Below are 12,549 nucleotides of genomic sequence, written 5' to 3'. Positions count from 1 at the left end.
TTAAATATGTATAATTTATAATACTATAAAATAATTATCCTAGATGTTTTACTGTATATTTTTAAAACTTCTATATACAGACACAGATAATAACTTGAAATATATTACTATTTTGGGAAAAATGAGTGTCCTAAAACCACGCAGCAAAAAATGTAACACTAATTCCTGTAAATATGTTTACCTTTAGGTTTAAAAATCCACATGAACTTTCTTTAAATTTCTAGGAGTAGTCAAAATAAAGGGAAATGTAATTAAGAAACTGCAGGTTTTTTCTATAACAAATTCTTGACATTCCACACTCTTATGACAGGAAGTAGAAGACCCCAGAAGGAAGGTGGCCCTTTACTGTGTGTAAGTTGATTAGAAGAATGAGTGGTTTTCTGCACCTCACAGTGGGAGGGAGCATGTGTTCATGTTAAGAGCCTTATAGAACCCCGTGGCATGTGTTCATGTTAAGAGCCTTATAGAACCCCGTGGGCGTCGTTAAAAGAGTTTGCATTCTCAGTTCCATGTTTTCTTTATCTTTCAAATAGTTAAACTTGCAGTTTTTGTTTAATTATTATTTACATTGTGTGTGAATGTGTGTGCGCATGCACACATATACATGTGGTGTTAGGGCAAGTGTGTCGAGGTCAGAGGACAACTGGTAGGAGTTGGTTCTCTTCTTCTACCCTGTGTGAGTCCTGGGAACCCTGCTCAGGACAGCTGACTCGGCAGCAAATGCCTTTACCAGCCCGGTCTTCTGTGTTCAATCTTAGTTTGTTTGCTGTTGCTGTTCTTCTAAGTTAGTACAAAGGTACTCTTCACTACATAATTTCCTACAGAACATAAAGCTGTTTTTGAAATTCTCATTAGAGACACCTCTTTGGTATTTCTGAGACCTGAGAGAATATCAGCATGTGTCTGGGCTCCGTGGTTTAGATGAGATCTTGGTTGAGAAAAGCTGATTTAGAGTCGGCTGCTGTTACTGTTTCTGTAGATGTCTCCTGGTTCCCTCATAGTTTCTCCACTGCCCCTCTTCCCATATATACACATAGGTATACACATACTTACATATTTTTATTTTTTTAGATGAGATGATTCATTTGTGAGATCATTAACTTAGTCTGTATTTTCATAGTTTATTTATTGTGCCTTTTTCTTTAATTTTCCTGAGGTGTGTGCGTGTGCGTGTGTGTGTGTGTGTACATGTATATATTAAGTTTTTCAAGACAGGGTTTCACTGTTTAGCTCTGGCTGTCCTGAAACTCCCTTTGTAGACAAGACTGGCCTCGAACTCACAGAGATTCACCTGCCTCTGCCTCTGCCTCTGCCTCCACCTCCTGAGTGTTGGGATTAAAGGTGTGCGCCACCATCACCCAGCTGAGTTTTATATTTTTGCAGTGTATCATGGAGGAGAATGTCTCAGAAGAACCCACCTTATTTACCCACTCAACTACAGATGAAGCTTTTCCTCCACCTTCCTGGGCCTTGCTTAATGCTACGGGGTGGGATTTGTTATTGTTGTTTTTATTATGATACTGGGGATTGCTTAGCTTCTGTGTTTTGGATGTTAATTCTTTGCCAGGCATGTAGTTTATAAACATTTCTTCGATCCTATAGACTGACTTTTTTTTTCCATTTTTTTATTGAGAAAAGGAGAAAAAAAAAACAAGTTTCCACCTCCTCCCAGCCTCCCATTTCCCTCCCCTTCCTCCCACCCTTTCCCCCTCCACCCTTCTCCCCCTCCCCCCACTCCTCTCCCCCTTCCTCTCCAGTCCAAAGAGCAGTCAGGGTTCCCTGCCCTGTGGTAAGTCCTAGGTCCTCCCCTCTCCGTCCATTTCTAGGAAGGTGAACATCCAAATTGGCTAGGCTCCCACAAAGCCAGCACATTACGTAGGTTCAAAACCCCGTGCCATTGTCCTTGGCTTCTCATCAGCCCTCATTGTTCGCCATGCTCAGAGAGTCCAGTTTTATCCCATGCTTTTTCAGTCACAGTCCAGCTGGCCTTGGTGAGCTCCCAATAGATCAGCTCCACTGTCTCAGTGGGTGGGTGCACCCCTCTTGGTCCCGACTTCTTTGCTCATGTTCTCCCTCCTTCTGCTCCTCATTGGGACCTTGGGAGCTCAGTCCAGTGCTCCAGTGTGGGTCTCTGTCTCTATCTCCATCCATCACCAGATGAAGGTTCTATGATGATATGCAAGATATTCATCAGTATTGCTATAGGATAGGGTCATTTCAGGTTCCCTATCCTCAGCTGCCCAAGGAACTAACTGGGGACCTTGGCTTGGGCATCTGGGAGCCACTCTAAGTTCAAGTCTCTTGCCAACTCTAAGGTGGCTCCCTTAACTAAGAATTGTGCTTCCGTGCTCCCCTATCCAACCTTCCTTTATCCCAATCCTCCTTTTTCCCCAAGTTCCCCCCATTCTCACCTTCTCCCTTTTCTCTCCCCATCTCCCCTTACCCCTATCCCACCCCACCCCCAAGATCTCAATTTTCTCCCTGGCCATTTTGTCTACTTCCCATAGCCAAGAGGACAACTATATGTTTTTCCTTTGGTTCACCTTCTTACTTAGCTTCTTTGGGATCACCAATTGTAGACTCCGTGACCCTTGTTTATGGCTAGAAACCAATTATGAGTGAGTACATCCCATATTCATCTTTTTGGGTCTGGGTTACCTCACTCAGGATAGTGTTTTCTATTTCCATCCATTTGCATGCAAAATTCGAGAAGTCATTGTTTTTTACCGCAGCATAGTACTCTAATGTGTAGATATTCCACACTTTCTTCATCCATTCTTCCATTGAAGGACATCTAGGTTGTTTCCAGGTTCTGGCTATTACAAATAATACTGCTATGAACATAGTTGAACAAATGCTCTTGTCATATGATCGGGCATCTCTTGGGTATATTCCCAGGAGTGGTATTGCTGGGTCCAGGGGTAGGTTGATCCCGAATTTCCTGAGAAACCGAAACACCGATTTCCAAAGTGGTTGCACAAGATTGCATTCCCACCAGCAATGGATGAGGGTACCCCTTCCTCCACAGCCTCTCCAGCAAAGGCTATCATTGGAGTTTTTTATTTTAGCCATTCTGACAGGTGTAAGATGATATCTCAAAGTTGTTTTGATTTGCATTTCCCTGATCGCTAAGGAGGTTGAGCATGACCTTAAGTGTCTTTTGGCCATTTGAACTTCCTCTGCTGAGAATTCTCTGTTCAGTTCAGTGCCCCATTTTTTAATTGGGTTAATTAGCATTTTAAAGTCTAGTTTCCTGAGTTCTCTATATATTTTGGAGATCAGACCTTTGTCTGTTGCGGGGTTGGTGAAGATCTTCTCCCAGTTAGTAGGTTGCCTTTTTGTCTTGGTGACAGTGTCCTTTGCTTTACAGAAGCTTCTCAGTTTTAGTAGGTCCCATTTATTCAATGTTGCCCTTAATGTCTGTGCTGTTGGGGTTACACATAGGAAGCGATCTCCTGTGCCCATCTCCTGTAGGGTAGACTGACTCTTATTTCCCTAATGCTTATCACCTGTACTAAGCCAGGCCGTCTTTAGCAGCTGCTCATGACCCAGTCATCTGTTGTCTGGTTCTCATTCCCAGTGGTTCTGAGGATGTGAGTCTGACATATTTGTGTTCTTGATCTGGGTAGATTTTCTGATGCAATCAGTGAGCTGCCAAGAACTCTTAAGACATTCCTGGAGGTGAGAATCTACTGCTTAGTGGTTCTTGGTAACTTTCTTTGAGCGAGCTCCTGCTCTGTGCTAAGAGAACAGAGTTTCCAGTCCCCTGTGCTCTCATCTCATTTATGTGTTTCCTATCAGGTGGGAGGTCTCTTAGCCCATTCTGCCCTGTAGCCGCATACACTGAAGAAATGGTGGAGAGTAGTCATTTCAGAGTGCAGACCACGGACCCCTAGGTTCCTAGGTTTGCTTTTCCCCAGAATATTACAGAGTCAAACTAGTTTTCATGGTAATTCCAAGATATTCAGCCTCTATCATCATCTAGTTGAATCTTCCAAAGTGATTTGGCCTGTGATGTAATGATAGCTATACATAGGGAAGTCTAGCTGTGTGATAACTAGGCTCAACATTAACATGATTTGTAAAGTGGAAAACCATATCCTTTTCTTTTTAGCACTTTTTCTTTTTAGTCTTGATAATTTCTTACCTGGGTATAATACATTGATCACACACCCCACCCTATTGTTTCTACTTTTCACCCTCATCAACCTTTCCTCTCCTTCCTTCAAGACTTCCTCCCATTTTCTTTTTGTTTTGTTTTGGTGTTGTGATTTTACTGCACCCGGGCCTTCAGCATGAGGATGGCTATGAATGTACCCATTGGACCATGGGGGCTCACCAGTGGCTACATCTCTGACGGCCCTGATGCCCCCTTCCAGCATTCGTCAGCAGCTAATTGTTCTCCAAAGACGATAAGGTTTTGTTTTAAAAATATTATTTTTCATAAAAATATTAATATGTAATGATAGTATTTATTATTATTTTGTGAAATGATGTTCATGAGTGTGGGCTTACCCCAGTACATGGTGGAGATGAAAGAACAACTTTTTGGGATTTTGTTCTCCCTTCCAGCTGTGAGTTCTGGGAAGCAAGCTCAGGTTGTCAGACGTGCTTGGCAAGTGCTTTTAGTTGTAAATCTGGGTTTGTTATTTTTCAATGAAATGAAATAAAATATACTATCAAAATTTCTGTTTTTATCTTTTATGAGTATCATTACTCATAGTTGGATATCCCAGTTCCTTAAAAGGTTGATATCCAAAATACTCAAAATTCAGCAATTTTAAAAAACTATCATGATGCCAGCCATGAAAATTCATGTGACAGGTTGTAGTCAAAGCAGATGCTGTAAGCATTATGTAAAATCCCATTTAGTTGAGCATAGGGTATATGAGACATCATGATGTTTGTGTTTAGACTTGTCTTATCCCCAAGACAGCTTACTGCGGTTATACCAGTATTCCGTGTCTGAGGAGATCTGAACTGAAGCACTTCTGAAGATCCCAAGCATTTGGGACCCTCAACCTAAATCAATAAATATTAGCAGCTTTTTTAGAATTCAGATTTCTAAAGCCAGAAAGGTTGTCAGGCAGTGGTTTATAAGGCTTAAACTGTTTTCAGAAACAGACTAACAGGAAGATGGAGTCTTATTATGTAGTAAAGGTATTTCCCAATTGTAATTGTTTAGTTTAATTTCCAGCTCTTGGCATTTTGGTCATGTTTAGTCACTTAGTCTTTGTCTGCAGCCCCCACCACTACTACTTCGAGTACTGACAGTGTTCCTGCACAGAACTATACCCTTTGCTTTTGATTATTATAAAGAATATTGCAGTGATGATGCTTATCAGTATTATTTAAAACTTGACTTTTACAGTAAGCTAGAAATACAGAAACTGCCTTCCAAGATAAGCAGAAAGAGCTAGTAGGCCTGTCACATGACCTCAGGGTTAAGCAGACTCCTTTGCCTTTTAGTCAGTGCTCCGGATAGTAAGTGATTCAGCCTCTCCCTGCAGGCTTTGAACCCCAAGAGGCCTCTTTAGTCTCAGGGTTCCTCTTCCGAAGGCCAGAGAGATGGCTGCAGTTTAATAGAACACCACTTCCCCTTCTTGTCTCTGTTTCGGTTAGTGTGTCCGTGCACACACACATGGTCCATGGTGTGCACATAGTGATCAGAGGACAACTCAGGAGTCAGGTCTCTGTTTTTGTCATTGGTGTCCATGAGTCAAACGCATGTTTTCAGGCTTGCTGTCATTTGTTTGTTTATTTCCTTGTTATTATTTGCTAGAATTAAAAACGAACTCTGCCATCTTGGTTGATAACTACTTGTATAACTCTGATAGGATGCTGTCAGACCATGGCCAAGGCCACTGCAGTGACTCCAGTGAAGGTCAAGATTGCAAGTATTTGGTTCCCTCTTTGACTTCACAGTGTAGTGTGCCAGGAGACTGAGGTCAAGATCCAGCCTCTTCCTTAGGCTGTGTCAGCTCTGTCCTTCCTAATAAGCTTAAAGGTCTTTTGTGGGGCTCTTAATTACTATTTTTCAATTAATATTTCTTTTTACTTAAAATATTTTATATTTTATTATTAATTAGATTGGTTCTTTGACAGTTTTATACATGTATTTTTTACTTTTGAAATTAAAATATAACTATGCCAATTAATACTTACAGACTAGTTTTCTTTAAGAATGAATGCCTCTTCTTATTAGTGGGGCTTGATGTGGGTGGCTTTTGTGTGACACAGCTCTTTAATTTTGAACTTCAGAAATCAATTTTTTTTTGTCATGTTTGTTTTCAAGACAAGGTTTCCCTGTGTAGCCCTGACTGTCCTGGAACTTGCTCTGTAGACCAGGCTGACCTTGAAGTCAGATATGCGCCTGCCTTTGCCTCCTGAGTGTTGGGATTAAAGTCATGCACCACCACTGCCCAGCCAGAAATAAATGTTTGAGGTGTTATTTTTTTTTCTTATAGGAGTTTAGGGTCCCAGATGATTGCTGTCCCTGAGTTTGACAATAATTCTGTAGATGGAGAGGTTGTGTAATAGGTTAGAGGGATTAAACTCTCCCTAGGGCACTGGTTAGCATTGTGAACTATCCTCAGTCAGCATGGGAAGTGGGGGACGCCTCTCCAAGTAACTCAGCAAGTGGGCAGTGATTGGTGCAGTATAGGACTTCTGGTTGGTTGTTATGAAAGTTTTATGGATGGTAGACATGGAAGCTGTGTTGTGATCAGCATAAATATAATCCTTCATTTATATGCCACATGTCTTCCTAGTTCTATAACTAGACTATTGAGCTCACTCTATGAATCAACTGGGAGGAAGCCTTCTAAGCTCTCACTGATATTCAAACAGGAGGCCAATAAAAGCCTTCTTAGTGGTCTTTTCTTGCTTGTGATCTTTGTGGGTGGTCGGCAGGCTTAGGTGCTAAGGACAAAAGGAGGGAGGGGGCAATTGTGACAGTGCTAACAGGTGGGACAGCAGCTGTTGCATCAGAAACTTGACAGAAAATTCCAGAGAGCAGAAACCGCAGGGAGCTAAGGAGATGAGAAAAGGAAGGATGCTGAAGATGTGTGGCGGGGAAGAGGTGGGGTGGGGGGAAGGGGGAGGACGGACTGTGAAGAGATGAGGATGAGAAACTGTGGGCCCTAGTGGCTTAGAATTCCAGGGAGCTACCAAGAAAGAAGAGCCAAAGAGTTCTGATACTCAAGGCCCACGAGCTGTAACACAAGCCTTGTAGGAGCTGAGGGTCACAATCAGGGTGTAGAGCCAAACCACAGATCATTCCTGCCTCTGTCACTGGAAGTTGTGTGCTGCGCATTGGTTGTTAGTATAGGGTCGCTAACAGACAGCCTAGAGCAGTAGCTTCTGAGTTTCCTCACTGTGATACCAAGTGCAAGGTAGGGACTGGATGACTTCCAGTCTCCTCGTTCACTAAAGACCACCAGAACCCACACTTGCCAGCATGAGCTATTTCATGGAAAGGGTGTGTAAGTTTATCCCAGGTAGGAGATATGCTTGGCGCAGGGTCAGGACAAATAAAAAAGTGGAGCTCCTGCTCTCCTGTCTCCTGAGAGGGCACATAGTTGTCCTTCATGGTGTGACTGTCTACAGGGAAGAGGAGCGTTTCCTGTCTAGACACTCAGGACTTCTCCACATATCCTTTGGACCATTGGTACCTTTGTGGTTGGTTAGCTGGTACCGTCCAAAAACTGCATTCTCAATTTCATTGCTACTCTCTGGGCAGCCCAAGGCAAGCCCAGATTATTTCCTGGGAGCTAAAGGCAAAAGCCATATTTCTCCTTGAGTGGAATGACTGTAAATTGAAGAGGCTATAAAACAGGTTAGAAGGATCCAACTTCCCCTAGGGCACTGGGACAGGGGTTAAGTCCTCATAAACATTGGGAACTGTAGAGGACTCTGCTTATAGTTCAGATACACGGGGATGCATTTCTACATAGCACATTAAGGCTTTGTCTTGTCTAATTTTTTATTATCATTTTTAAATTTTACTTTACTTTTTTTTGAGACAGGGTAGCACTGTCTAGCCTTGGCTAGCCTGGAACTTGCTATTCTGACAAGGCTGGCCTCAAACTCTTAAAGAGATTTGTCTGCCTCTGCCTCAGGAGTGCTAGGATTAAAGGTTGGGAATTGAGAGCTGGATGTTTTGATTCTGTGATCATTTTACTGAAGTGTCAGGTTTATCCTCAATAAACTTTCCAGGATTTTTCTTGCCTCCCTGGGGACAGGATCTCCTAATGGGTTCATTTTAGATGTCAGTAGAGCCAGGTGATGTGACTGGCCACATCTTTCCACACCAGAACTGTTTTGTCTGTTCCTTTGACTCCATAGTCTTGCAGAGGCTTTGGCTGGCAAACAACTCCTTAGCTGTCCATGGTCAGTGAGAATCTAGAGCACACTTGGCTCTTTGCCTTTCTGTAATTTATCTTCTCTTCACATGCCTGGATTTCCAGCTCCTTCCACTGCATCCTGAAACTCAAATAGAGTGAGAGAAATGGATTGAAGAGCAGATGTTCACATCCTGTTTGCTGTTGGTCCCTGGGGACATGCTCTTCCATGGGAGCGATTCTCATTTCCTGGTTTTCACTGTCCAGGACATTTGACCACGAGGATTTGTTCCTGCACTCTCCTCTCTTCATGTTAGTGATTAGCTAGCTCTACAAGAGTCCCCAGAATTAGTGGGGGAAAGCAGAGACATCTGTGAAGGTTAGCATCATGGAGTCAGCTGAATTGGAAAGGAAAAAGTCTAATAATATGAGGAATTTTGGGGGTGAAATAAGCACTAAGCCTAAACATGGTTTTATTGACTACTACTTGATGGATATAAGAAATGATTATGAGAAGTCAGAATCAACTGTTTTTTTATGTTGTACAACTGAGTAGACACAATAACTTTCTTTTAAGTTTTTTAAAAACAGTATTTTAAGAAAGTAAGGATCGAAGCTAAAAAAAAAAATCTTCTCATTTTAGTGCCTAGCACTAAGACAGATAGAACATAGCCAGTATATGTACCATGTTAGTTAATGATTGAAGCATCTTATTTAAGTAATATTCAGTAATATTAACTTGGTAATCTATTCTTTCAGATACGGATGAATACAGACCTCCCGTTTGGAAATCTTACTGTAAGTATACAAATAAATTTTATTGTGTAGATTTTAGTGTTTTTGTAAGTAATGTAAATATTCACAACAAAGTTTGGGATTAATATAAAAGGGATATTTGTGGTGAATGTGTTGCTACAAAGCTCTGTGTGGTTTACTGTCTGGAGAGCAACTCACCTGTTTTAGTGTACAGAATCCCATGTAGATGATTTGTTTGAACAGCCGATAAAGCTAATGCATGGAGAAACTAATAATTTGAGCAATTTAATTATTCTGATCTCAATTCTTTATGTGACAAAAGGAATATATATGATAAATGTGGGGGTCTATCTTAAAAGAATTTAAGTCAGTAAAAGAAGGTAAAAAAATATTTAAAAGTGCTTTCTCAAAATATAAAAGGTGTGTGTGTGTTTGTGTAGCTGACAATTCTGTTGACAGTTTTGGATTAAAAGTGAATTCAGAATCTTTCTTTGATATGACTTATATCTGGTTATTTAAAAAAAACTTCTGAAAATTTAATCAGAATCTGTACTTCACTTTTTTGTATGTGCTTTTTAAACTTAAGTGGGTGATTTACTGTCAGATGTTGCTGTATGTGTCGGGTTTTGGTGGGATACATCTTTCCACAGTGTCTACAGGAAACATTATTCACTGTGATTCTTTAGAAATAGTTACATTTTATTCACTTGCTTTGGTTGTGTGTGTGTGTGTAGTGTGTGTGTCTGCATGTGTGCACGTGTTGTGGTGTAGTATGCATATAGAAGTCAGAGGACAGTTTGCGGGAGTTGATTCTCTCCTGTGCGGGTTGCTGGCCTCTGCCACCCTCTGAACCATCATACTGTCTCTTACTGAAAGTTTGAGACAGTTATTTTTCCTCTGTTCTGTGCGTTTTCCTCTTCGGGAATAATTAAACCTATAAAAACACAGAAACAAAAAAACCTGAAAATTATAAACCAATAGGGGAACAGAATTGTGTTTAGTGCCCTTCTTAAACAAACATAAGCATGGCAGTCAGGAAATGAGTGCCGCGTGTGCTGGGAGGAGCAGTCGGGGGGAGGTGGATGTGCCTCGTGGGGAGCAGCTCAGAACTGGCTCTTTTGTTGTTGCCACGGACCACTCTGAACCTGCTGCTGTCACAGCTGAGGTTTGTGTTTTAAGAGAAATGGGAATTTCCTGTTTCTTTTATTGTTGAAACAAATTTAAACCGAAAGCAAACAAACCATATGTGAGCTGATTTTGACTTTAAGATACTAATTTGTGATCTCTGAATTTGATTGTTGTTATTGCTAGGGACTGAGAATTTTATTAATAATTCTATAAGCATTGACACTTCTAACATACGTTAAGTTCTATACTTGTCTATCCTTCATCTTGAATTTAGCTAAAAACTCCCCACAAATAAGTTAATGATTGCCAATTTTAACTCAGTTATGTTTCAATTCAAATTATCAGAAGTTCTAAACTAAGGGGAAAATGACTGAATTAATTAGACCTTTTATTTTGGAAGAGAGCAGGCATACAGTCTTGCTATGTATGTAGGCTTGACTAACTTGGTACTCATTATGTAGCCCAGATTGGACTTGAACTCATAATAATCCTCCTGCTTCAGTCTTACGAGTTTTGGGTTTATAGATTTGTGCCACCACACTTGGCTTGTGTGTGTAATTATTATTATTATTTTGTTCCTGTTCTGTTTTTGTTTTTTGTTTTTTGAGACACAGTTTCTCTATGTAGCCTTGGCTGACTTGGATCTTGCTCTGTAGTCCTGGCTGACCTAGAACTCAGAGATCCATCTGCCTCTGCCTCCTGAGTGCTTGGATTAAAGGAATGTGCCACCACCACCTGGCAGTTTGTATATAATTTTTTAATGAAACTTTTCACAGGTGTACTATGAATATAAACCTGCTGTATTTGATTATCAAATGTCCATATACATATAGATTTTGCATATTACTTCAGGAGGTGTCTTATCTAGAGACTTTTCTCCAAGTAATAGAACCATTTTGGGCTATTAGAAGTACTGAAAGAAAATGAAAATAAATATACACAATTTATTGTTAGGAAAAACACAGGGGTGAAACTACCCCAGTTCTTTTGTGTGATGTTGTCACCCCTTTATTTTTATTGGCTTATCTTACTGTTTACTTACTAGATAGGCAGATGTTTACTAATTATAACAGAAACTTCAGTCTGTGTGCGTGGGGTCACATTTACTTTGGTTCTAATGGTACTTTTTTAATCTTCTTGACTGTGGCTCAGTTGCCATAATTGGAGTTTTATAGGTGACAGTACTTTCTGTAACATTTATTTGACAAAGAAGACAACATTATAGACAAAAGTAGAGTTGTGAACTGGATTTTAACCTTGTCATTATGCTTACCACTAAGGAGCCATGGGCATGACTGTCTCACGTGGCGTTTGTCTCCTTGTAGGTGGAGGCATAGAGCTCTCTCTGAGTGATGCACACATCCTCCGTGTCAGGCCCAGTGATTTCAGTGTTCTTTCCTTTCTTCTGCATGTCAGAATTATCCCCCTCACATCCTCCCTTTAGTCTGTAGGTTCACTTTAGATGAAGTGTAGGAGTACTTTAGATGAAGTAAGGTATGTTTTAGGACTGACCATTTGGAATTGATAATCAAGTGATACGCTCTTCCTTGGGGAAGACTGTTCCCCACTGCTCTCACCATTCCTTAGCTGCCTGTACTCAGTTCCTGTTACATCATGGCATTATGCAGGTACTATATCCTACTGATGAACTCGAAATGCATCCAGAATCAGACATTACTGTAGTAAGCTTCATATTTTAGTATTAATTATCAATATATAATGCTCTTTATGATATGTTTCCTGTCCAGCAGGGATTATTGTGAATGTTTCATGTGTAGTTAAGTAGCAGTAGAGAACACCAATGTGTTCTGTATTTGTTCTAACTATATGTATTTATATTATCTAATTGTATATATTCACATATATTTCCATGATATATATAAATTACAATGGCCAGAGATGGAACCTATAAAATGATACTTCATTCAAATGAGTCATGCATTGTCTGAAGTCCTAGATTTCTGGATAGTTTGATGATGTTGACAAACTATGAAGTATTGCAGTATTAATTTAAGTTCATTTACCTATGAGTGCACTTTTAGAAACAGGAAAAAAGCAATCTCAAGAGATGAACTCCCTCTGACAGCCACGATTCTGTAATTTAAAATCTAGTGTAAGACTGGAAAAGGTCGTGCTCTCAGTTCAGATTTCATGCATCCTTCGGCCAGGTGCCTCAGTGTCCCATTCTTTCTTGTGCTGAATCTGCCCATATTGAGTAAGTCCTAAGAACTTGGTCTCTGAAAGTTTGTTTTTAAGGAGATTATATTTGAAAATAGATGTTTGCAATAAAAGTAAGGAGAAAAATAGTGCGTATTCTAACTTC

The 12,549-nt window shown here is 40.5% G+C and overlaps 1 protein-coding gene across 1 annotated transcript in view; it reads left to right on the top strand.

Annotated features, from left to right (window-relative positions):
- The window catches only part of LOC121439273 (N-chimaerin), a 142,382-nt gene that overhangs the window by 32,542 nt on the left and 97,291 nt on the right, over positions 1-12,549 (top strand). The window contains exon 2 of the mRNA XM_041639729.1: positions 9,102-9,140. Coding sequence (XP_041495663.1) covers positions 9,102-9,140 — 39 coding nt within the window. The remainder of the gene's footprint in view (positions 1-9,101; positions 9,141-12,549) is intronic.

The sequence above is a fragment of the Microtus oregoni genome, unplaced genomic scaffold (genome assembly GCF_018167655.1).
Source record: "Microtus oregoni isolate MIOR12 unplaced genomic scaffold, Mior012 000060F_ref0000265, whole genome shotgun sequence".
In the NCBI taxonomy this organism is placed as follows: Eukaryota; Metazoa; Chordata; class Mammalia; order Rodentia; family Cricetidae; genus Microtus; species Microtus oregoni.
The sequence above is the reverse complement of the archived record's forward strand: the minus strand, read 5'-3'. Positions and strand labels throughout refer to the sequence as shown.